Source organism: Castanea sativa, chromosome 12 (genome assembly GCF_040712315.1).
Source record: "Castanea sativa cultivar Marrone di Chiusa Pesio chromosome 12, ASM4071231v1".
NCBI lineage: Eukaryota > Viridiplantae > Streptophyta > Magnoliopsida > Fagales > Fagaceae > Castanea > Castanea sativa.
Genome location: NC_134024.1, coordinates 3,775,908 through 3,799,298, shown reverse-complemented (window position 1 = coordinate 3,799,298; position 23,391 = coordinate 3,775,908). Strand labels below are relative to the sequence as shown.

At 35.2% G+C, this 23,391-nt stretch overlaps 1 protein-coding gene across 1 annotated transcript; it reads left to right on the top strand.

The window, feature by feature from the left end:
- The first annotated feature begins 1,868 nt into the window (after positions 1 to 1,868).
- LOC142618604 (TMV resistance protein N-like) lies at positions 1,869 to 21,119 on the top strand. The gene is made up of 8 exons (XM_075791548.1): positions 1,869 to 2,621; positions 16,352 to 17,441; positions 17,556 to 17,828; positions 17,935 to 18,915; positions 19,020 to 19,646; positions 19,735 to 20,342; positions 20,580 to 20,743; positions 21,064 to 21,119. The coding sequence occupies exons 1-7, from the start codon at positions 2,110 to 2,112 to the stop codon at positions 20,683 to 20,685; spliced, it is 4,197 nt and encodes a 1,398-aa protein (XP_075647663.1). The 5' UTR covers positions 1,869 to 2,109; the 3' UTR covers positions 20,686 to 20,743; positions 21,064 to 21,119.
- Positions 21,120 to 23,391: the final 2,272 nt, after the last annotated feature.

Here is a 23,391-nt window from a genome sequence, read left to right as displayed (position 1 = left end):
CGCGCTTGCATTTTCTAAAGAAACTTACTTCTGAGGCTGCTCAGTTGTTAAGAATTTTTTTTTTTGATACTGAATGAAAATTCTACTCTAACATAATCTAAGTGTATGTGTATGAAATTAAATCTCAGAGACTAAAACTCCAACTCTTGCCCCTCTTACCTCACAAGAATTTTATACTTATAAAGTAGCTATCACGTCAAGAGTGTCATTATTAATTTTAATGTTACTCTCATGCTTGATTTAAAATTTCACCATCACACCAATGGTGCCATTATAAATTTTTAGATTTTAAACATTCAAAAATAAGAATTCCTGCAGGCTGCCATTGTTATCTGGATTAATAGATATACATAGACCTTTTTAAAACTTGAATTAATATATCATATTTAAACAATACTAATTAAAAATATAAATTTAATTTGTTTAAAAAAATCTTATACAAACTCATTTAGGAGGTAAATACTAAATAATTAATAATTTGACTATTATGGATTATTTTAACATGACAAAAATACACTTCTAAAAAAAAAGGGGGATTGGTCCATTCCCAGAGAGGCGGATGGAGTGTGAAACAGTGAAAGTAAGAAAATCATAGGATCCATTCTCACAAAGGTGGATTGAGATGTGAAAGTAATGGTGAGTTTAGTGTAGCTTTTTAAAATTAGGTTTTTTGAAAAAGTAGTGTTTTAAAAAGTGCGGTACAAAATTGAGTTTTTTTAAAAAGTTGATTGTTTGGTAAAAATTGTTAAAAGTGTTTTTTGAAAAAACTGAGTGTTTGACTAGCACTTATAAAAATGACAGTTTAAGTTATAAATTACCAAAAATGACAATTTATATCTTAGAGAGTTTATTTCATACTTAAACCAACTACTTAATAATACTTACTTAAAAACAAATTAGTTAATAATAATAATAATAATTTTTTGTTAACTAAAATTTATTGTACAAATATTTAAAAGGTAGCATTTTCCTAATATAAACTTTTTTCATAAGCCTACTTAAAAAAAAAAAAAAAAAAATCTGTTCAAGCCCGTGCCCCACACCACACGTATAACCAGCACAAAACCTTTTATTTTATTTTATTTTCCCTTTTTTCTCAGCCACATCTTCACCTTTTCTCTTCTTTATTTCTCCCTGATCTCTATTTTCCTCCACACAGCCCACGCTTCTTCACATTTTGTCTTCTTTCAATTTTCAGAACTTCTCTCTCTCTCTCTCTCTCTCTAACTCTGTTTCACATCCTCTAAACTATTACTTCATCAAAGGGGAGAGAGTGAGAACTGAGAAAGATCAAAATGAAAGATAGAGAGATCTCGGCAAACCCAAAGAAAATGAAGAACAACAAAGACAAAGAGGTGGTCGCCGGTCATTGACTGAAGATTGGATCAGAGCAGAGCAAACGAAAGGGAGATATTGCATAAGGAAAGATTTTGCTATATTCCGATGTTTTTTTGTTTTGCATTTGGAGGAATCCTAATTTGCAAGGAATGATTTTTTTTTTTTTGATTTGAGAGTTTGTTATATATTTTGTTTGTGTTTGTGTTTGTGTTTGGAGTTGGAAATTTGTTATTGAATTTGTGTTCTTCTTTCACAAATTCAAAACACAGCCTTTTAGAAAAACCAACTTTTAAACCTTCCCAAAGGCACTTTTTATTTTTTTGATTTCAAAAAGCCCGTTTCAGCTTCTAAAAACTGAAACAAACGCACACTAAGAACATGGTCCCGCTTAAAGCACCTATAAATGCCTCTCCCACGTTGCCAGGTATTTAATACCGCGAATAATAACCGAAACCTTGATACAGAAAGTAGAAGTTATCATAGAGCTTTGCTCAAGTTCCATTCTCTTCCTTCTCAAAAAAAAAAAAAAAAAAAAAGTTCCATTCTCTTTTTTTCCTTTAAGGAAAAAAAAATCCAATCTCTTTTAGTACTCCCTTTTCCATAAACAAGCTATAGGTAGTAGTTCTCATAAATCTTTGATCAAGTTCCATTCTCTTCCTTCTCAAAAAAAAAAAAAAAAGTTCCATTCTCTTGTTTTCCTTTAAAAAAAAAAGTTCCATTCTCATTTAATACTCCCTTTTCCATAAACAAGCTATAGGTTGTAAGTTTCCAATGACTTCCATGAGCACTCAAAAAGCCTGTGCATCCTTGTCTTCCTCATCTTCTGCATCTCAATGGAAACACGAAGTTTTTCTTAGTTTCTATTGGGAGGACACCCGTAACACTTTTACGGATCATCTACATTCTGCTTTGATACAAAAAGGCATTATTGTTTATAGAGATAATGTAAATCTCAAGGAAGGAAAACCCATTGCTTCAGAACTCATGAAAGCAATAGAAGAATCCAAGAATGCAATTATTATTCTCTCAAAAAATTATGCCTTTTCAAAGCGGTGCTTGAATGAACTTGTCAAAATTCTTGAATGCAAGAAAGAGAAGGGCCTGAAAGTTCTGCCCATTTTCTACCATGTAATGCCCTCTGATGCTGGGAATCAGAGGGAGACTTTTGGGAAAGCATTTCTGAAGCATGAAGAAGATCGCCAGGTTAGCACAGAACAGATACAAAAGTGGAGAACCGCACTGAAAGAAGTGAGCAAGATCCGCGGGAGGCATTTAACGGATAGGTAAGATTCTACCTTTTCTTCTGGTCATATCATCAATGGTTTGGATAACTTTTGAAATGGTTTTGTTCTAATTATTTGAAAAATAAAATGAAAAACCAAATTGCCCACTTTGAGTCTGTGACTTCCATACAGCTGGAATGATATCTCTCCTGCTATCTAGTTTGTGTCCTGGTATAATTTTTTTGTTTGTATTGTTTTATGGAACTCTGTGTTCTGTGGCTTTAAACCTGTGGCTGAGATATTTCCGTGGCTTACTTTTTACTTTACGTTGCTTCTTTAACTAAACATTATATTATAATATATAATAAATAATAGTGTGAATGTGTTTAATGTCATATCTTCTCAAAAAAAGAAAACAAAGAGAGTTTAATTTCATATAATAATATGTAACTGGCTATTAACCCTTGCTTCGCACAGTTTTTATTTATTTTTAAGTTTATAAGCTTGTAAATATTAGAAGTAAAAATATATTTTGAAAAATGATTTTTATTAGTATTATATAGAGAAGATTTTTATTATTTTGTGTGGTCTCTTAAATTCCTAACTAAATAAAGATTCTTTTGTTCATTATTTTTAAATATAAGTTATAAACGTCATAGTGTATCTTGCATCTTTCGTGAAATTATTTAAGTTGGATGTTTATTATGGTGCCTTGTGTGCAAATTAATTAAGTTGGATATTAGTCAAAATCTAGTTCTATCATCATCCTCATCAAATTAGCTACTTAGGTCTGTGACCGAGATTTTCACCAAACAAGACAGATATTGGCTGTACATTTAGCTACTTAGGTATGCCGTGGCTTTCAATGTAGAGGTTAGCATTTAAATTGTTAATTTGGAGTGTGGCAAGCATTAGAGGAGGCTGTGGGCCATATCTGGTTGGGGTGAAAAATGGTGAGGCCCGGCTGTTTCTCTCACCAACACTCAATCTTCTTAAATTGGAGAGAAAATATGAGTGATTTTGCTTAAGCGTTCTTATTTACTATTTTATCCTCTATTGTAATGTTATCTCTCTCTCTCTCTCTCTCATTTTTTTTATTTTACTCCTTTTTGTTGTTTTCTTTTCTTTCCTACTATGTTGTATTGTTCTTTACTTTTTGTTCTCAATGATAGTTCTTTATTATCAGACCAAGACATTTATCAGTTATCTGTTAATCAGTTCTCTAGTTTTTTTATTTATTTATTAACGTTGTTTCTCCTCCTCCTCTTCCTCCTCCTCTTCTTCTTCCGGACTCCAATCTGTGCTCTTTTTTCTCATTGTTTTATATAAAATAAATATAATATCAAAGAAAAATAAAAAATACAATATGTGTAACGTGTTAATTTTTACAAGATGTAATTTAAATAATTTTAATTGACAATAAATTTATAATGTGTTAATTTCTTGTTTAATGAAATAAGGACATAAGAATAATTTTATATAAATTACATTTTTCATTCTCTCACTTTTCTCCTAAACCAAACAAAAAAGTTTTATATCTTTTCACTTTTTTACCCACCCAACCAAACACCATGAGAAAAAACTAAGATATTTTCTATTCTCCCACTTTTCCATCCTCTTCCCATTTTCTATCATTTTATTTTTTCATTCTCCCAACTTCAACTACAGGCTGGTGGTCCTCGGAGTGTTTGTTGATTATCCAAAGAAAAATAGCGCCATGAAAGTACTAACCTATTTTGCCATAAACCATGATGCTTTGCATATATTGATGTAATTGAGCCCTTCTTTTTAAAGATCTTTCTAGGACCATGGTAGGAGATGATGATATGGCTGAGAGATAGTGTTGACTGTTGTTAGAACACTAATTTTTTAAATTGACTTCTGCCATGAGTTTTTTTTATACTTAGAAATTCTCAGCCTCAACAATTATTCTCAAATCACTATACCAAACCACACCACTCCAACTAGAATCTCAAACCAGACCACAAAATGAACATCCTCTCATCAAAAAGGACAAAGAGCCATTATACCAACCACTAGATCCAACTATTGGTGCTTCTTCAAGACCCCCAGATATGAACATGTTGGCCATAAACTCTGACCCTCCAAACTCGATTTCATCATTTCTTAAAACTCTAACTCTTCAAGAATCAACAGAACCTTTTGTCCCAGTCATTGATGACACAAATTTAGACTTGTCTGGCCTTGAATTAGACGGAGTATTTATGGCAGATCCATAGGTAGAAGAAGAAAATGATGTCCTTCATCCTGAACAACCTCTACAACCTCCACCACCACCAATATTTCCTCCACCATCTTTCATTCCTGATCACCACACAAGATTAACCTACTCATCAACCACAGATTCAAAGCACTTGTTTACCATTGATAACAGCCCTCCTTCAAAATGGCATGATGAGATTTTCAACATGTATTCATGGTGTATAGTTGAAATCCAAGCCCCAAATAATATTGTTGCACAGATCATTGCCAAGTTTGTCGCAAGATTTACAGGAAGACTGAGACAATGGTGGATTAATCTTGGAGAATACAGGCAAAGACAAATAACACAGTGCAACACTCTAGAAGATTTTTTCACAATCATTCATAATGAATTTCTTGGTTCACTCGCCAATTACACTGAAGTAGAAAGAGAAGAATTCTTACTGATGAAATGTTGCTCTTTTGAAAGGAAAGATCTGGAAAAACATTTTGACCGAATGTCAAGCAGGTACTACTCTTTTAATGGAACGGATGATGCCAATTCTAAGCACACTTTCCTTAACTCTTTCCTAGAACCATTAGGAAATGAAACTCTCCGCATGATGAACCTTCAAAAAATCACCCTGTAGCAAGCCTCCTTAGGAGAAATCTATCAGCATGTGCTTATTGCTCTTGAAAAACTCTGCAATCAAAGAAAATTTCTTTCAGAAATTGACAAGGTTCACAGCAAGCTTAAAGACAATTATAAATGGAAGGATTTGTAGATCAAGTGCTATGACAAAAATTGTGCTTGTCCAACCAAGAGAAGAGATCATTTCAAAAAATATTCTTGGAAGAAGAAGCATCCTCAACAAAAAAAGAAGTTTTTCAGGCAAAAGAAATGTAAGTTCCTCAGAAGAAAGTAGTTCAAAGAAAAAACTTCAAAAGTTTGTTTTGTATGTAGAAGGCCCGGTCATTTTGCAAAAAATTGTCCAAAAAGGGAAAAAGCAGCAAAGCTTTTAGAGCAAGCCCAAATTCATGCAGATGACACCCCCTTTTTAGATGTTGAATCACTCTTTTCACTGGATGATGATTATTCTCCCCAAATTTTGGCAGTCATGGCTTATTCTACCTCAGAAGATGAGTCAGACAATACTGATGATTCAGACCCAGAAATCCAAACCATATACACATCTCAGCCTCTTATAGCTCCACTAACTGGCCCTACACCAATAGCTCAGGTTCATATCCTCCTTGATATTTATTCCAGACCCATCCTGATAATAGCCTTGTTTGATACATGAGCAGCAGTAGCAACAATTCTCCATCCTAAGATATTACCCGAAAACTTTTGGCTACCCCATCATCAAATGTTCAGAGCAGCTAATGGAAAAACATTTCTAATTACCCTGAAAAGTAAGTCCATTCGCATTCGAATTTTTTCAACCCTTACCATTAGACACCAAGTCCTTGGATCCCCACTCACAGGCAGAGACCTTCTCATAGGATTTGATCTCCTTCATCAGATACCCAGTCTCAGATGGTCCTCAAAAGGACTTTTGCATAAACAACACCTTCTCATCTAGACCCAGGTACCTCATTTGTTCTCAATAGATCCCTTTGACTCTTTGAGATTCCAGATTATCAATGAATGTTGTGCAACCATTCACTCTGAATTCCTCCTTAAAAATCCAAATCTTTTGTGGAAAAATTCATCTTTTTTCATAAACCTTCCCTTCAAAAAGAATGAAGACGTTAACCCCACAAAAAACTAGTTATAGAGGAATGAACCCAGAACATTTGTCCTTGGCAAAGCAGGAGTTATCCACCCTTCTTTCAGAAGACCTCATTGAACCCACAACTTCTCCATGGGCGTGTGAAGCTTTCTATGTTAACAAGCATGTTGAACAAGTCCGAGGAAAGCTTAGATTGGTAATTAATTACCAAGATCTTAATCATTTCCTTGCCGATGATAGGTTCCCTTTGCCAAACAAAAGTGCCATTTTCCAACACCTTTCTCATGCCAAGGTGTTTTCAAAGTTTGATCTCAAAGCAGGATTCTGGCAATTAGGAATCCATCCAGAAGAAAGATACAAGACAGCATTTTGCATCCAAGACAGCATTTTGCATCCCAAACCACCATTATCAATGGACTGTAATGTCTTTTGGCCTTAAAAATGCTCCATCTCAATTTCAAAAAGCAATGGTAACGCTGTTCCAACCGCTTTTGTCAAATGCATTGATCTATGTAGATGATATTCTCCTATTTTCAAAAGATGCAGCATCCCATGAACAACTGCTTACTGAATTCTACAATTTGGTAAAAGCTCAAGGGATAATGCTTTCAGAAAAGAAAATAGTCATAGGAGTATCTTCTATTGACTTCTTGGGCGTAAAAATTTCAGATGGAAAGTACACTTTGCAGCCCCACATAGCAGTTTCTCTTAGCGAATTTTTAGATACGCTCACCAGCACCAAACAGATCCAGCAGTTTTTTGGAATTGTTAACTACATGTCAGATTTCATCCCAAAAATCTCCAGACACAGAGATTGTTTGTCTAAACTGTTGAAAAAGTCTTCCCCAGAATGGAATCCAGTTCATACAGAGGCAGTCCGACAATTGAAAAAATTAGCAGAAAAACTTCCTCCTTTGCAGATTTCGGGAACAGAAAAACGAGTACTACAAATAGATGCAAGTGATGAGTATTGGGCAGCAGCTCTCTTTGAAGAAATTGATGGCAAAAGAAACATTTGTGGATATAAGAGTGGTGCATTCAAGCCTTCAGAGCTTCATTACCATTCTACTTTCAAAGAAATCCTAGCAGTCAAACATGGGATTGAAAAATTCCAGTTTCACCTCTTTGGCCACAACTTTCTTGTAGAAATGGACATGTCCTCTTTTCCTAAAATGCTCCAATTCAAAAGAAAAATGCTCCCACATCCTTAGTTACTCAGATGGTTAAATTGGTTTTCACAATGGTCTTTCCAAGTCAAACATATCAAAGGTACAGATAACCTTATCACTGATTACCTTTTTAGAAAGTCTCTAGTCCTTCATACCACAATAATTCCTCCACCTTTATGTGTATATCCAATAACAGATCCATTCTCATCTTCAAGCCCTTCTACTATAGCCCCTAATGATATCCTTAATATGATAGAAACACTTCCCCCAGAAATAAAAGACCAAATAATGACCTTGACCCTTCAAGCCAGATCCAAAAGAATTATTAGAGTCCTCCATGATTACCTCAAGGAACACCAACGTCATTTCCTTGCCATTTTCCCAGACATTGAGCAACCATGGAAAACTCCATTTGCATTTTGGCTAACAAATTGGACTGTTGTACACTACCTCTACATGTGGTACTTACTCAATGAGTACTACTTGTGCCTCTATTTCGAACCAGAATTCTACTCATACATTTTCCCTCGTGAAAATAAATATTTTCACAAATTTCGGTCTGAAATTTTGAAAAATGATGCTCATGATGGCCAATGGTTCAAGTATCCTAAAATAGACCACCCCTGTTTTGGTTACAAAATTACTTCTGCATGTATAGTAGCCAAACTAAATTCAAAAAATGATATTAGAGCAGAAGGAATCCTCCACCCTCCAGATATACATTGGGTAACTAATGTTGATGGTACTCTTCACACATGTGGACGTGTCTTGGATATCTTGTCACTATTCCATCACAATGGCAGAATCTCTCAATCAGAGAATCTTTCCAGACATAGTACCAGCCGACTCAGATATTTGCAGACAGCAATGGCCACATGAAGACCATTGGGAGATGCCTAATTCTTTAATTGGCTATGATGACCCTTACTATCATAATCATGATCCAGATGCAGATATTGATGAAGAATGGTTTCAAGGTAGAGATGGGGTGACGACTAAAGATAGATATATATATTCAAAAAAAAAGAAAAAAAAAGAAGCCACCATTATTGACTTTTCAAAGCAACTAATGTGGACTTTCTTCCTTTCCCTATAATAATTTTGCCGTAACTATTGTTTTAAGATTACAACTACTGCATGATGTTCTTCTCCTTTTTTCACAACATAATTATCTCTTGTCAGCAACATATCCGGAAGCGAATATCTACTGTACTAGCACCCTTACTTCCAGAAGACAATTGTCACTCCAGTCCCAGGACCCCCACTCTTTTGGATAAATGTCAAGAACAAGTCGGCCCTTACAACTCAAAGATTATCTTTTGAATGTAAAATATATGTGTAATTTATTGCCTATAAATAGGCCTCTTGTGTCCTTAGATTGGCAGAGTTAGAGAGAGTTAGCAAGAAAAAGAAAATCTTATGTAATATTTCACAGTTTATGTCTTTCAGTCCTGTAAGAAGCTTGGTATCAGAGCCTTGTGACCAGTTTCATCCTCCTTTGATCAATATACTTTGATTATTGTCCTGATTAGTATGCTCTGTGATTTACAGTTGTCACAATAAGTGGATTCTCTGTATTTATCACATCAGAACACTGGATTTGATAATCAAGTAGAACATTAAGGGGTTGTTCTTAAAGTTTCAAAGAACCTATTTTTCCTGAGTCATCTTGTGGACGTGTGAGCCTAAAAGTGGCGTTTTAGTCCTGTCAGACCTAAGGAAAATAGTTCTTCTTTTTAGAAACTATCATGGTTAGTTCATCCTCAGCAGTTACAGATACCATTACAATTACGTGTGATCTTTCCCTTCGTAAATCCACTACAAATAGACTAGAATACTTGTATGAAATCTCCCATGTACCTGAAGATAGTAAAATACCTATTACTGATTTCCCTATTGTAAATTCTTACACTGTCTTTGATAAACCTCAAAATACTTTCAAAAAATTCATAAAAAAGTTTTTAGGTCATTCTCATCCTTCTAGTGTAAAAGAATATGTCCAAACTTCTAAGTTTGACCAGTTCAACATTCCAGCTAGTGAAAAAGAAAATTTTATCACTCTTGTGCTTCCCCGAGAGTTTGTAATTCCATGGCAAAAACAAGGATACACTTACCTCCATTTCGGTGCAGTAAGACTGACACTCACTTTTCATGGCAGAAAAGGACTCCTTATAGCTTCTAGAATTTCTCTTCTTGATTCTAGATTTTTGGAATACCATAATGCAGTTATAGGAACCGTTCAAACCACCCTCAATGCGGGAACAGTCTTTGTCAAATTTTTCCCTAATTTTAACATGTCTCTTAAAGACCCTCACCTTTGTGATGCTCTTAAAGTCAAAGTTCAGATCACAAGAGCTTCACAAGTGCATGATACTTTTGCAGCCACACTCCATTATCAGCTTGCCTATAGACTCCAAAATCATACTTTTGACATAGTTATACCAGAGATAGCCCAGTCTAATGATGCTCTTTTAATCCAAGTTGACCCAGGCATGACGCCTATGTGCACATTTGTTCCAAGACAGTTGAATAAAGAGCAGATGACAATTCTTTCCAGAATCATGGATTACAAAATATGAGAATCTTTATCAGGCGGCCCAGCCAATCTAGTCCAACACTCCTTTCTTCATCAAAAAACAAAATGGTGAAGTTGAAGTTAGATTTTTGGTAGCCACACCAGAAAAGACGAAGTAACAGTCTTTCCTACTCAAATGGCTCTGATACCAAGTATAGGAGTAAAAGAGGAGGACACTAGTAAAAGACAAGGACAAACTGACAATGGGAGTGTAAGAAGATTACGGAAACTTATTAATGAGATCATGGAAACTTATTAATGGCATATATTACTAGGATACTATAAAAAATAATATGAAAGCATGGAATAGAACATAGAACGAGATACAACAAACTGGGGGATTATTAGATTAAACAAGCTTCTTACAGGACTGGAAGACATAAACTGGGAAATATTACATAAGGTTTTCTTTTCCTTACTAACTCTCTCTAACTCTGCCGATCTAAGGACACAAGAGGCCTATTTATAGGCAATAAATTACACAAATATTTTACATTCAGAAGATAATCTTTGAGTTGCAAGGGCCGACTTGTTCTTGACATTTGTCCAAAAGAGTAGGGGTCCTGGGACTGGAGTGACAATTGTCTTCTGGAAGTAAGGGTGCCAGTGTAGTAGATATTCGCTTTCGGATATGTTGCTGACAAGAGATAATTATGTTGTGGAAAAAGGAGAAGAACATCATGCAGTAGTTGTAATCTTAAAGCAATAGTTACGGCAAAATTATTATAGGGAAAGGAAGAAAGTCCACATTAGTGGCTTTGAAAAGTCAATAATAGTGGCTTTTTTTTTTTGAATATATATTTATTTATATATATATATATATATATATCTATCTTTAGTCGTCCCACCCATCTCTACCTTGAACCCATTCTTCATCAACATCTGCATTTGGATTATGATTATGATAGTAAGGGTCATCATAGCTAATTAAAGGATTAGGCATCTCCCAATGGTCTTCATGTGGCCATTGCTGTCTGCAAACATCTGGGTCGGCTGGTACTATATTTGAGAAGATTCCTTGATTGAGAGATTCTACCATTGTGAGGGAATAGTGACAAGATATCCAAGACACGTCCACATGTGTGTGAAGAGTACTATCAGTATTAGTTACCCAATGTATATCTGGAGGGTGGAGGATTCCTTCTGCTCTAACATCATTTTTTGAATTTAGCTTGGCTACTATACATGCAGAAGTAATTTTGTAACCAAAACGGGGGTGGTCTATTTTAGGATACTTGAACCATTGGTCATCATGAGCATCATTTTTCAAAATTTCAGATTTCAGATCAGAATTTGTGAAAATATTTATTTTCACGAGGGAAAATGTATGAGTAGAATTTTGGTTTGAAATGGAGGCACAAGTAGTACTCATTGAGTAAGTACCACATGTAGAGGTAGTGTACAACAGTCCAATTTGTTCGCCAAAATGCAAATGGAGTTTTCCATGGTTGCTCAATGTTTGGGAAAATGGCAAGGAAATGACGTCGGTGTTCCTTGAGGTAATCATGGAGGACTCTAATAATTCTTTTGGATCTGGCTTGAAGGGTCAAGGTCTTTATTTGGTCTTTTATTTCTGGGAAGTGTTTCTATCATATTAAGGATATCATTAGAGGCCGTAGTAGAAGGGCCTGAGGATGAGGATGGATCTGTTATTGGATATACACATAAAGGTGAAGGAATTATTGTGGTATGAAGGACTGGAGGCTTTCTAGAAAGGTAATCAGTGATAAGGCTATCTGTACCTTTGATATGTTTGACTTGGAAAGACCATTGTGAAAACCAATTTGACCATCTGAGTAATTAAGGATGTGAGAGCATTTTTTTTTTGAATTGGAGCATTTTAGGAAAAGAGGACATGTCCATTTCTACAAGAAAGTTGTGGCCAAAGAGGTGAAACTGGAAATTTTCAATTCCATGTTTGACTGCTAGGATTTCTTTGAAAGTAAAATGATAATGAAGCTCTGAAGGCTTGAATGCACTACTCTTATATCCACAAATGTTTCTTTTGACATCAATTTTTTCAAAGAGAGCTGCTGCCCAATACTCATCACAAGCATCTGTCTGTAGAACTCGTTTGTCTGTTCCCGGAATCTGCAAAGGAGGAAGTTTTTCTGCTAATTTTTTTCAATTGTTGGACTGCCTCTGTATGAACTGGTTTCCATTCTGGGGAAGACTTTTTCAACAGTTTAGACAAACAATCTCTGTGTCTGGAGATTTTTGGGATGAAATCTGACATGTAGTTAACAATTTCAAGAAACTGCTGGATCTGTTTGGTGTTGGTGAGCGTATCTGAAAATTCGCTAAGAGAAACTGCTATGTGGGGCTGCAAAGTGTACTTTCCATCTCACATGTTTACGCCCAAGAAGTTAATAGAAGATACTCCTATGACTATTTTCTTTTTTGAAAGCATTATCCCTTGAGCTTTTACCAAATTGTAGAATTCAGTAAGCAGTTGTTCATGGGATGCTGCATCTTTTGAAAATAGGAGAATATCATCTAAATAGATCAATGCATTTGACAAAAGCGGTTGGAACAGTGTTACCATTGCTTTTTGGAATTGAGATGAAGCATTTTTAAGGCCAAAAGACATTACAGTCAATTGATAATGGTGGTTTGGGATGCAAAATAATGTCTTGTATCTTTCTTCTGGATGGATTCCTAATTGCCAGAATCTTGCTTTGAGATCAAACTTTGAAAACACCTTGGCATGGGAAAGGTGTTGGAAAATGACACTTTTTTTTGGCAAAGGGAACTTGTCATCGGCAAGGAAATGATTAAGATTTTGGTAATTAATTACCAATCTAAGCTTTGCTCGGACTTGTTCAGCATGCTTATTAACATAGAAAGCTTCACACGCTCATGGAGAAGTTGTGGGTTCAATGAGGTCTTTTGAAAGAAGGGTGGATAACTCCTGCTTAGCCAAGGACAAATGTTCTGGGTTCATTCCTCTATGACTAGCTTTTGTGGGGTTAATGTCTTCATTCTTTTTGAAGGGAAGGTTTATGAAAAAATATGGATTTTTCCACAAAGGATTTGTATTTTTAAGGAGGAATTCAGAGTGAGTGGTTGCACAACATTCATTGATAATCTGGAATCTCAAAGAGTCAAAGGGATTTATTGAGAACAAATGAGGTACCTAGGTCTAGGTGAGAAGGTGTTGTTCATGCAAAAGTCCTTTTGAGGACCATCTGAGACTGGGTATCTGATGAAGGAGATCAAATCCTATGAGAAGGTCTCTGCCTGTGAGTGGGGATCCAAGGACTTGGTGTCTAATGGTAAGGGTTGGAAAAATTCGAATGCGAATGGGCTTACTTTTCTGGGTAACCAAAAATGTTTCTCCATTGGCTACTCTGAATATTTGATGATGGGGTAGCCAAAAGTTTTCGGGTAATATCTTAGGATGGAGAATTGTTGCTGCTGCTCCTGCATCAACCAAGGCTATTACCGGGATGGGTCTGGAATAAATATCAAGGAAGATGTGAACCTGAGCTATTGGTGTGGGGCCAGGTAGTGGAGCTATAAGAGGCTGAGATGTGTATATGGTTTGGATTTCTGAGTCTGAATCATCAGTATTGTCTGACTCATCTTCTAAGGGAGAATAAGCCATGACTGCCAAAGCTTGGGGAGAGTAATCATCATCCAGTGAGAAGAGTGATTCAACATCTGAAAAGGGGGTGTCATCTGCATGAATTTGGGCTTGCTCTGAAAGCTTTGCTGCTTTTTCCCTTTTTGGACAATTTTTTGCAAAATGACCGGGCCTTCTACATTCAAAACAAACTTTTGAAGTTTTTCCTTTGAACTGCTTTCTTCTGAGGAACTTTCTTTTGCCTGAAAAACTTCTTCTTTTGTTGAGGACGCTTCTTCTTCCAAGAATACTTTTTGAAATGATCTCTTCTCTTGGTTGGACAAGCACAATTTTTGTCATAGCACTTGATCTGCAAATCCTTCCGTTTACAATTGTCTTTAAGCTTGCTGCGGACCTTGTTAATTTCTGAAAGAAACTTTCTTTGATTGCAGAGTTTTTCAAGAGCAATGAGCACATGTTGATAGATTTTTTCTAAGGAGGCTTGCTGCAGGGTGATTTTTTGAAGGTTCATCATGCAGAGAGTTTCATCTCCTAATGGTTCTGGGAAAGAGTTAAGGAAAGTGTGCTTAGAATTGACATCATCCATCCATTAAAGGAGTAGTACCTGCTTGACATTCGGTCAAAATGTTTTTCCAGATCTTTCCTTTCAAAAGAGCAACATTTCATCAGTAAGAATTCTTCTCTTGCTACTTTAGTGTAATGGGCCAGTGAACCAATGAATTCATTATGAATGATTGTGAAAAAATCTTCTAGAGTGTCGCACTGTACTGCTTGTCTTTGCCTATATACTCCAAGAAATTAGTAATTAATACCTTAATTACTAATTTCTAAATAACAATAATGACATAACCATAAGTGTTTTTTCATTCTTAGATCTAATAATAATTAATGGTTTTAAAAAGGTGTAATTCTTGTGAAGTTACACCAGATGTAAGTGTGTATCTTGAACACATCTATAAAAAAAAATTGTATATTATTGCATAGTAAATGGGTTGAGGTATATATAGAATTTCTTCCATATTATATATACATATATATGTGTGTGTGTGTAAGATAATTGTAGCTGTTTTCTTAGATAAAGAAAATCAATTGTTTAATTGTTTATTTTTATTATTACATCTAAACAGTAGTTTACACTTGGTTATTCACAATTTTCTTTCATATTAATTTTTTATATAACAAATAAAAAAAAAATCTTAACTATTGCTAAATCTAATGTTCCAAGTTCCAACTATGTTGAACCCCTAAAAAGGCTTAAAAATGTGAAAGAGAAGTGGTTAGAAAATTTAGTTCATACAATTAAAAATTATTTAAATACAATGAAAGAACATAAGATACAAATTAATATAGTTAAATGTTAATTTGTTCAAGTGGCAGAGCCAAATAATTTGTCTTGGGGGCCACGCTAATTATAAAATATATATAACTTATTATCTCCAATTGAAGATATGTTCATAGAATAAAATTAATCTATTATAGTATTTACAATGAATTTGTTTTTTCTAAAAAAAAAAAAAAAAAAAACTCTACAGTGAAATTCTTAAAATATTTTATTTGCGATGTAAATTACTAAATTACCTACTAAATTGAATAAAAAATTTTCAATGAGACCTATAAAATATTCTAAAATGCAAATGACCTAAAACTTTATCTGATACAAGAAGAAGCTATATAAAATAAAATCAAGTTAAAAAGGTACGTTTTCTTTAAAATCACTAGGCCATTTAGCCATTTTTTATTATTATTTTAAAACTATTTAGTGAGCCTACTCCAATTAAGGGGAGGAGGAACTGCTATTTTAGCGGGGGAAACCTTTAAAAAGTTCTGAAGGCATATAGAGTGTCATATAGTTTGAACCGGATACAATTATTATAAGGAAACGTGATTCAAAATATTTTTGGTGGAATGTCACTCCATCCCAAATTTGAAAGGAAAATACACTTCCCTCTCTTGAGATTTGAAAAAATTAACATTCTTCTCTTTTATTTATATTAGTAATGAAATATTCTAAATTTTTATATGAATATTTTTTAAAAAGTTTAACCATGTTTAGTAAAAAAATAACTAATAAATTTAGATTAAAAATGAAAAATTTAACAAACCTCAAAACAATTGCAACGACAAATCTCTCCATAACTCGTTGAAAAAAGAAAAAAATAATAATAAGCAAAATTCACGCTTAATATTTTAAAATACACATTTTTATTAAAAATTTTAAAAAATAAATTTTAATTATGAAATAAGATAATTTTGGAAATCTACCATTGACAAAGAGCAAGTCAGTACACAACATTTTTAATATTAATTTAATAAAATTTGGTCAATCGGATGTCAAGGGAGAGGGGGAGGGGGGAAAGTGACCGGTAAAACATGGCTCATATTTCTCTACTTAAGCAAAACATCCTTTTTTTTTACTTTTTTTTTTTTTTTAAGAAACAAAGCAAAACATCTTACATTTAATGATGTTTTGTTTCTTTGTGGCTAGCACACTGTCTCATATATATATATTTTTTTTATTACAGTCACGAATCAGAAGATATTCAAGAAATCACAAAAAGCATATTTGATAAATTGAAGTGTGAATCAATAGATGATTTTGAGGACCTTGTTGGAATAAACTCGCGTGTGAAGGAAATGATGAAATTATTTAACATAATGTCAGAGGATGTGCAGTTCATAGGGATTTGGGGGATGTCTGGGATTGGTAAAACCACTCTAGCATATGTCATTTATAACAGAATTTGTCATCAATTTGAAGCTAGCAGCTTTATTTGTGATGTTAGAGAAATAGTTGAAAAAGATAAACAGGGTCTAGTTAATTTACAAAAACAGCTTCTTTCTGAGACATTGATGGAAAAAGTAAACATTTGGAACCATCTTCAAGGGATCAAAGTCATAAAGAAGAGACTACGCTATAAGAAGGTTCTTATTGTTCTTGATGATGTTAACAAAGATAAACAACTAAAGGCATTAGCAGGGAGCCCTGGTTGGTTTGGTCCAGGAAGTAGGATCATTATCACAAGTAAAGATAAGCACTTGCTAAAAAGGCATCACTTGGGTACTACTATACATGAGGTTAATGGATTAGATAATGATGAGGCCTTGGAGCTCTTTAGTTGGACTGTGTTTAAGCAACCCTATCCTAAAAATGAGTTTGAGAATTTGTCTAATGGTTTTGTGAAGTATGCTCAAGGGCTTCCTATAGCTCTTAAAGTTCTGGGTTCCTCCTTGATTGATAGACCGAGGAAGTTATGGGAAGATTACCTACATCAATTAAAAGAAATCCCTGAAGGAGAAATTCTTGATAAACTTGAAATAAGTTATAAGGGATTGGAAGACACAGAGCAAAATCTATTTTTGGATATTGCATGTTTCTTTAAAGGGGAGGACGAAGATCGAGTGGCACATATAGAAGGTTCTGGTAGCTACAAGGATATGGAAACTCTCAAGGACAAATTTCTCATTACCATTTTAAGGGGAAAATTACGGATGCATGATTTAATACAAGAGATGGGTTGGAGAATTGTTCGTCGTAAATCGCCTCAGGAGCCTGGATTACGTAGTAGGTTGTGGCTTTATAAGGATGTATTTCATGTACTAAAATATAACACTGTAAGTGGATTGGTATACATAAACTTAGAGAAGTGTATATTTTTTAATATAATAATTCTAGCAATTTTTTGCTACAGCTTTCCCTACCCTAATCTAATTGTTCTTGATTACCAGGGAAAAGATGATGTAGAAGGCATGGTGCTGAATTCGCCTCCACATAAAGAAAACTTGAATGCCGAAGCCATCTCAAATATGAAAAATCTAAGGTTGCTTAAAATTTCAAATGTCCACCTTCCTACCGGCCTCAATTTTCTTTCTAATAAGTTAAGAATGATGGAATGGCATGATTATCCTTTGAAATTCCTGCCAATGAGCTTTCAACCGGACAATCTTGTTGAACTCATCATGCCTCACAGTCACATTGAGCAATTACCAGTGGGATTTAGTGTAAGTATTCCCTTAATGCATGCTAGTTTTGCTTTTTTTTTTTTTTTTTTTTAATGCAGATTAAGTTCTTGACTACTTAATTTTCCATATCTATTTATTATCGCAGAAATTGGACGAGTTAAGACTCCTGGATCTTAGTGACTCTAAAGTCTTAGTCAAGACTCCTAACTTCATCGGATGCCCAAATCTGGAGATGCTGATTTTTCAAGGATGTACAAGTTTGTATGAGCTTCACCCATCTGTTGGAGCTCTCAATAAGCTTACTTTGTTAAATCTGAAAGATTGCAGAAGTCTTACTGGCCTCCCTTGCGAAATAAACTTGAAATCTCTTAAAAAATTTATTCTATCTGGCTGTTCAAGTCTCAAGAAGTTTTCAGAGATTGGAACTAATATGACAAGATTGTCAGAGCTGTATTTAGATGGGATTGCTGTGGAAGAGTTGCCATCTTCACTCGAGCGTTTGACTGGCATGACGGTCTTGAGTCTTCAAGGTTGCAAAAACCTTTCAAGTTTTCCAAGTGTCAATTTGCCGTCTCTGAACACTCTCAATCTATCGGGATTTAAGGTTCAACCACCTAAATCCTGGCTTTCGCACGGATTCTCCCTCGTCCGTGCTGCACATGCTTTTTTCCAAGGTTGCTTCCCCATCCGAGAGGCCATCAACCTGTTGTTGCCTAGGTTAAGATTTATTGTATCTCTAAATCTAGCTGACCGCAATTTATGGGACGAAGCACTCCCTGATGATCTTAGTGGCTTATCCTCATTGCAGGATTTGGATTTGAGCAAAAACATTTTTACATGCCTGCCTGATAGTTTTTCACAGCTTTCTAAGCTTAAACATCTTAATTTGAATGGTTGTAGCAAGCTTCAATCATTGCCAAATCTTCCATTAAGTGTAGGACGTGTAACAGCACGAAGATGTACTTCACTGAAAAATTATTCAAATCAAAACTTCGTGTGGACTTCGGGTGGAACAGGATTCACTATAGTTATTTGTGACGACAAGGATGATGACAAAATGGCATTTTACCCCTCTCCAAGAGTACCTTTTGATGACTCCGACCCATTCTGGGAAAGATTTATAGAGGTCAGTCACTCTCTCTCTCTCTCTCTCTCTCACACACACACACACACACATGCACACAGACAACACAAACACATCTTTATACTTATCCAATTTAATATTTACAGGAGGATGGAAGTCATAAAGATATGAGTTTTATGGAGTTTACATCTTCAACTGAAATTTCAGAATGGTTCAGCCCTCAGAACCCTGGGTCATCAGTAACAATCCCACTACCTTCTGATCTGCGTTATAATAGCAGTTGGGCAGGGATGGCTCTGTTTGTTGTTGTTGAAATCCATGAAAATTCTTACAATGTTTCTTCTAGTCAGGATTATGAAGTTAATATCGACTTTATTTATAGAAAAGACATGGTTGAAGGTCCTATCCATCAGATACAGTTGAACGCATTTAACATCTCTGAAGTACCTAAATTCTTATTAGATGATAGATCATTTGGATTTAAAATACGTTTTCCAGCTGGGGAACGTGAAGACCGCTTAGAGGGATGCAATTCCATTGAAGCTTCGTTTAGCAGCCACTGCCCTTATATTGAGATAAAAAAATGTGGTGCGCGTATATTGTACAAGAAAGAGCTGGTAGAGTTTCCACAAGCTTCAATAATTCGTGAGCGTGGACTGTTAAAGCAAGATCAGCAAAAGGTGGAATTGGAATCTAGTAAGTCTGATGACCAAAGTGACTCAAAAGTTCAGCTGAAAGAAAAGCTCAAGTCATTGCTTCTAAGAGTGTATCAGGTCTTCCCTTATTCTTCACTGAACACTGTATTTCTGTTTCTCTTTTCGTCTCATTCATTGAACGCTATATTTTAAATGCATTTTACAGGGAGGTTTGGCACGAAACCATAAATATGATTATGTGTTTCCTCATATTACAGTTCCAAACTGGTTCAACAATCAAAGTATTTGTTCTGAAATGAGAATTAAACTGCCTAGAAATTTGCAGTCTGATGAGAGATGGATGGGAATCGCTGTGTGTATTTATTATACTGTCCACAACCACAACCAACCAGCTATTTCCAGTGACAATCAGGATTTAACAAGTTTTCTCGACTTTTATACTCCTTTAGATGGTCATCGAGTTCACCTCACACGTCACAGAGTCTTTCAAGACTCTAAAGACATTTTTGTTGAGTCATCACATCGAATTTTGGTATTTTATATACCCCACTTGTTTCTTTGTTTGGAAGGGTGTTGTCACGTTGGGGCTTCATTTGAACGCAATAACCCAGGTGTGATGGTTAAAGAATGTGGAATCCGCCTCGTATTCGAGCAAGATGTTGAAGATTTTATGGATACGTTAGTCCAGTGCATGTTAGGAAGTCCGGATGCCTATCATGATTTTTTTAATCAAAATCTGTCGCATCAAGTTGAGGAAAGAGTGGCAGGCTTTGACAACGGAAAAGATTTTGGTTGCTCTTCCTCACTGCAAAGGTATTGTACCTGAATTAATCGATTTTTGTGTGTGTGAGTGTGTGTGTTTTTTTAACCTGCAAACATTTATAAAAGAACAATTATAAGTTTAGATTGCACTGTTCATGTAAGTGTGTGTAACAGTGTATAATATTGTACATGTCTGTTTAGTTTACAATGAAAATTGTACATGAAAAGTAAATGTCGTTTTATAAAATTCCAAAGTTGAATTAAAGATACGTTGTTTCATACTTGCAGGATGCCTCAACCCATGCCCAAGCTTCTACCAAGTACTGAAAATATACCAGAGGTGTACCTTTACAGAAACAAGTCCCTCCTATACCGGTTTTCTCGTACCAACTAGGAAAAGGCGACTTGGAAGTATTATGTCCAGTGAATCTTTGATCAAAGCATGTTTTCAGGTCTCTTTATCTCTCTCAAGATAGCCTATGTATCATTGTATATATTCATAAGATAAACAAGACACAATTTACTCTTTCTTGCTCTCGACTAAAATTATTACTGTTGCTCAATAATGATATACACAAAAACTAAGATTTCGTCATTCACTTATCTAACAAGAAAAATTTATGTAGTATCATATTTTAATTATGTCATTAGTGTCTTATCCTGATTGTAAAGAATAAATCATTTACAGTTTTCAAATACTATTGTATCTCAAAAAATAGAAAAAAAAAAATGAAGACTTTCGCCTGATTGACAATTCTGCCATGTTTTCCAGAAAAACTTCAATGAGGGTAAAATTTTTGATTGCTGTTTTGCTGAGCGTGAGATCCCTGTCAAGATGTAAGCTCAGCAGAAATCGAGCTATCTTCAGATATTTGCAATGATCCTGATTGGATGGGATTTGCTTTATGTGGTCTTTTCTCTTTTACTACGCATCCAGCTCTTGTTCGTACGAATCTAGCTTCAGGACGTTCTGAAGTCTACCAATTTCGTTGTAAAATGCAGACCGACTCTTGTCCTGTGCGTTTAGTATGCTACGGAATATTGGCTACAAGCAACGAATTAATTTCGTTAAATCAACGTGCATTCATTTGGGTATTGTTCATACCGCGTACAACGCATGAACATTTATGGACTCAAACCGATTGGGTTAAGTTTTGGCTTGAATGCGCTATTCCTGATTTGTCTTATAAAAATTTTGGGATCAATCTTGTATTCAGGAAAAACATGGACGAGTTAACGAGTGTAATGGTACAATGCTCTACCCCATTTGATAGCTTCCTTGACTCTTGCTCTCCGCAGTGTTTCTATTACATATGGAACGGTCATCCTGAGGTGTTTGTTGGAACTAAGAGCTCTTTTGAGGACCTACACCCTCAGAGGTTATTCATTTCACAGGGTGAGACTAGTGGAATTGCCAAAAATTCTTATGACAAGGACTCATACCCTCACAATCATTTTCGGGTAAGAATTTATTAAATTATCGATTGTCCAAAAAGTAAGTTATTAAGATTTGGTAAACTTAGTGGAGGTCACAGAGATCAAACTTAGAATTTTTTGCTCTAGTACTATATTAGATTTATTGGAATAGGTAAATTTAATGATTTAACTACATAATTCTCACAGAATTCTTAACTTTTTGTTCAAATAATAAGAAATACAGACTTCTCTATTTCATTTGACACTATATTTCTATTTTGCAGTACTTTCATCCGTCTACTGCATATAATTCATGTTTCCCAACAAGACAAACTCCAAATTGGTTCAATCATCAGAGTCGTGGGCACTTGGTCACAATTGACATACCCACAAATTTGTACTATGACAGTAAACTGGCTGGGACTCACTCTATGTGCTTCATTTTTAATCCCCAGGGATCAAAATGAAGGAATTATAGCAACATCTTCTCACTTCCTATCCTGTCAGTTCCAAACGAGTAAAGCTGGTCTGGACGATCAAATCCTTGGTTACCACACCACTGATGAAGAAAATAAGTGGTTATTACGTGGTCTGAATGGACACATTTGGATATCCTACATACCTGGCGAGTCATTTAAGCATGTGTTCCATCAGGGCAGCCACATTGAGGCTTCATTTTTGAGTAATTGGCCAGGTGTGACGGTGCAAAAATGTGGGTTTCGTCTTTTGTACAAGCATGATCGGGTACAGTTTGAGCAAGAACTAAAACATTGCAACACCTTCATTTCTGCACATCGGGATTTTACATGTCAACTTAGCCAGCAAGCCACGAAATTTGAATTCAAGGAAGAATTTATGCAAGTGCTTAAAAAAGTTAAGACTCTACTCAATGAAAATGACATGCTGGTAAGAAATTATGAGTAATTGCTTTGTTTCAAATCCACTATCAATTCTCCCTCTATACGTCTCATAATTTTTGTTTGTTATACAGGGCTTTGACAGGCACTCCAAATATTCGTATTGCTTCCCCCCAGTAGATATTTTACCTTTGTTTAATCATAACACTAATGAGCCCTCGGTGACAATTGATACACTCAAGGAGTACAATGACAATGAATGGCATGGATTTGTACTATGCGCTTATTTTTCAATTGACGAGCATCAAACTGCAATGCTTGAAAATTTCGATTCAACAATATCTCACTACCTAGTTTGTCATTTGGAAACTGATATAGCTGGTCCAGAGATAGTACTGAATGTCCATTGCACCACTAAAGAGGAATTCATGTGGCTAGATACTGAAGATGGATTTCTTTGGTTGTCCTATATTCCACGTGAGTCGTTCCCAGATCAGTTCAATCAATTCACTTGGATTAAGGCTTCAATTATAAGTGATTGGCCAGGTGTGATGGTGCAGAAATGTGGGCTTAGTTTCTACCACGAGAATGATATTTGGTTTCTGCACATAAGAAAATACTGCAACGAGGAATGTAAGTCTCGAGATCTCCCCAATCAAGTAATGGCTAGTTATACAGAGAAAACCAGTAGAGAAAAGAGTCTTCTCTGCAAAAATGACCCACAACCTAAAGATCAACACTGCCAAAGCAACCTGCTGGTATGTAATTAATAAACTATGAGTATTTGTTTTACCTCAAACATAATATTTCCTCTGCCTATCTTTAAT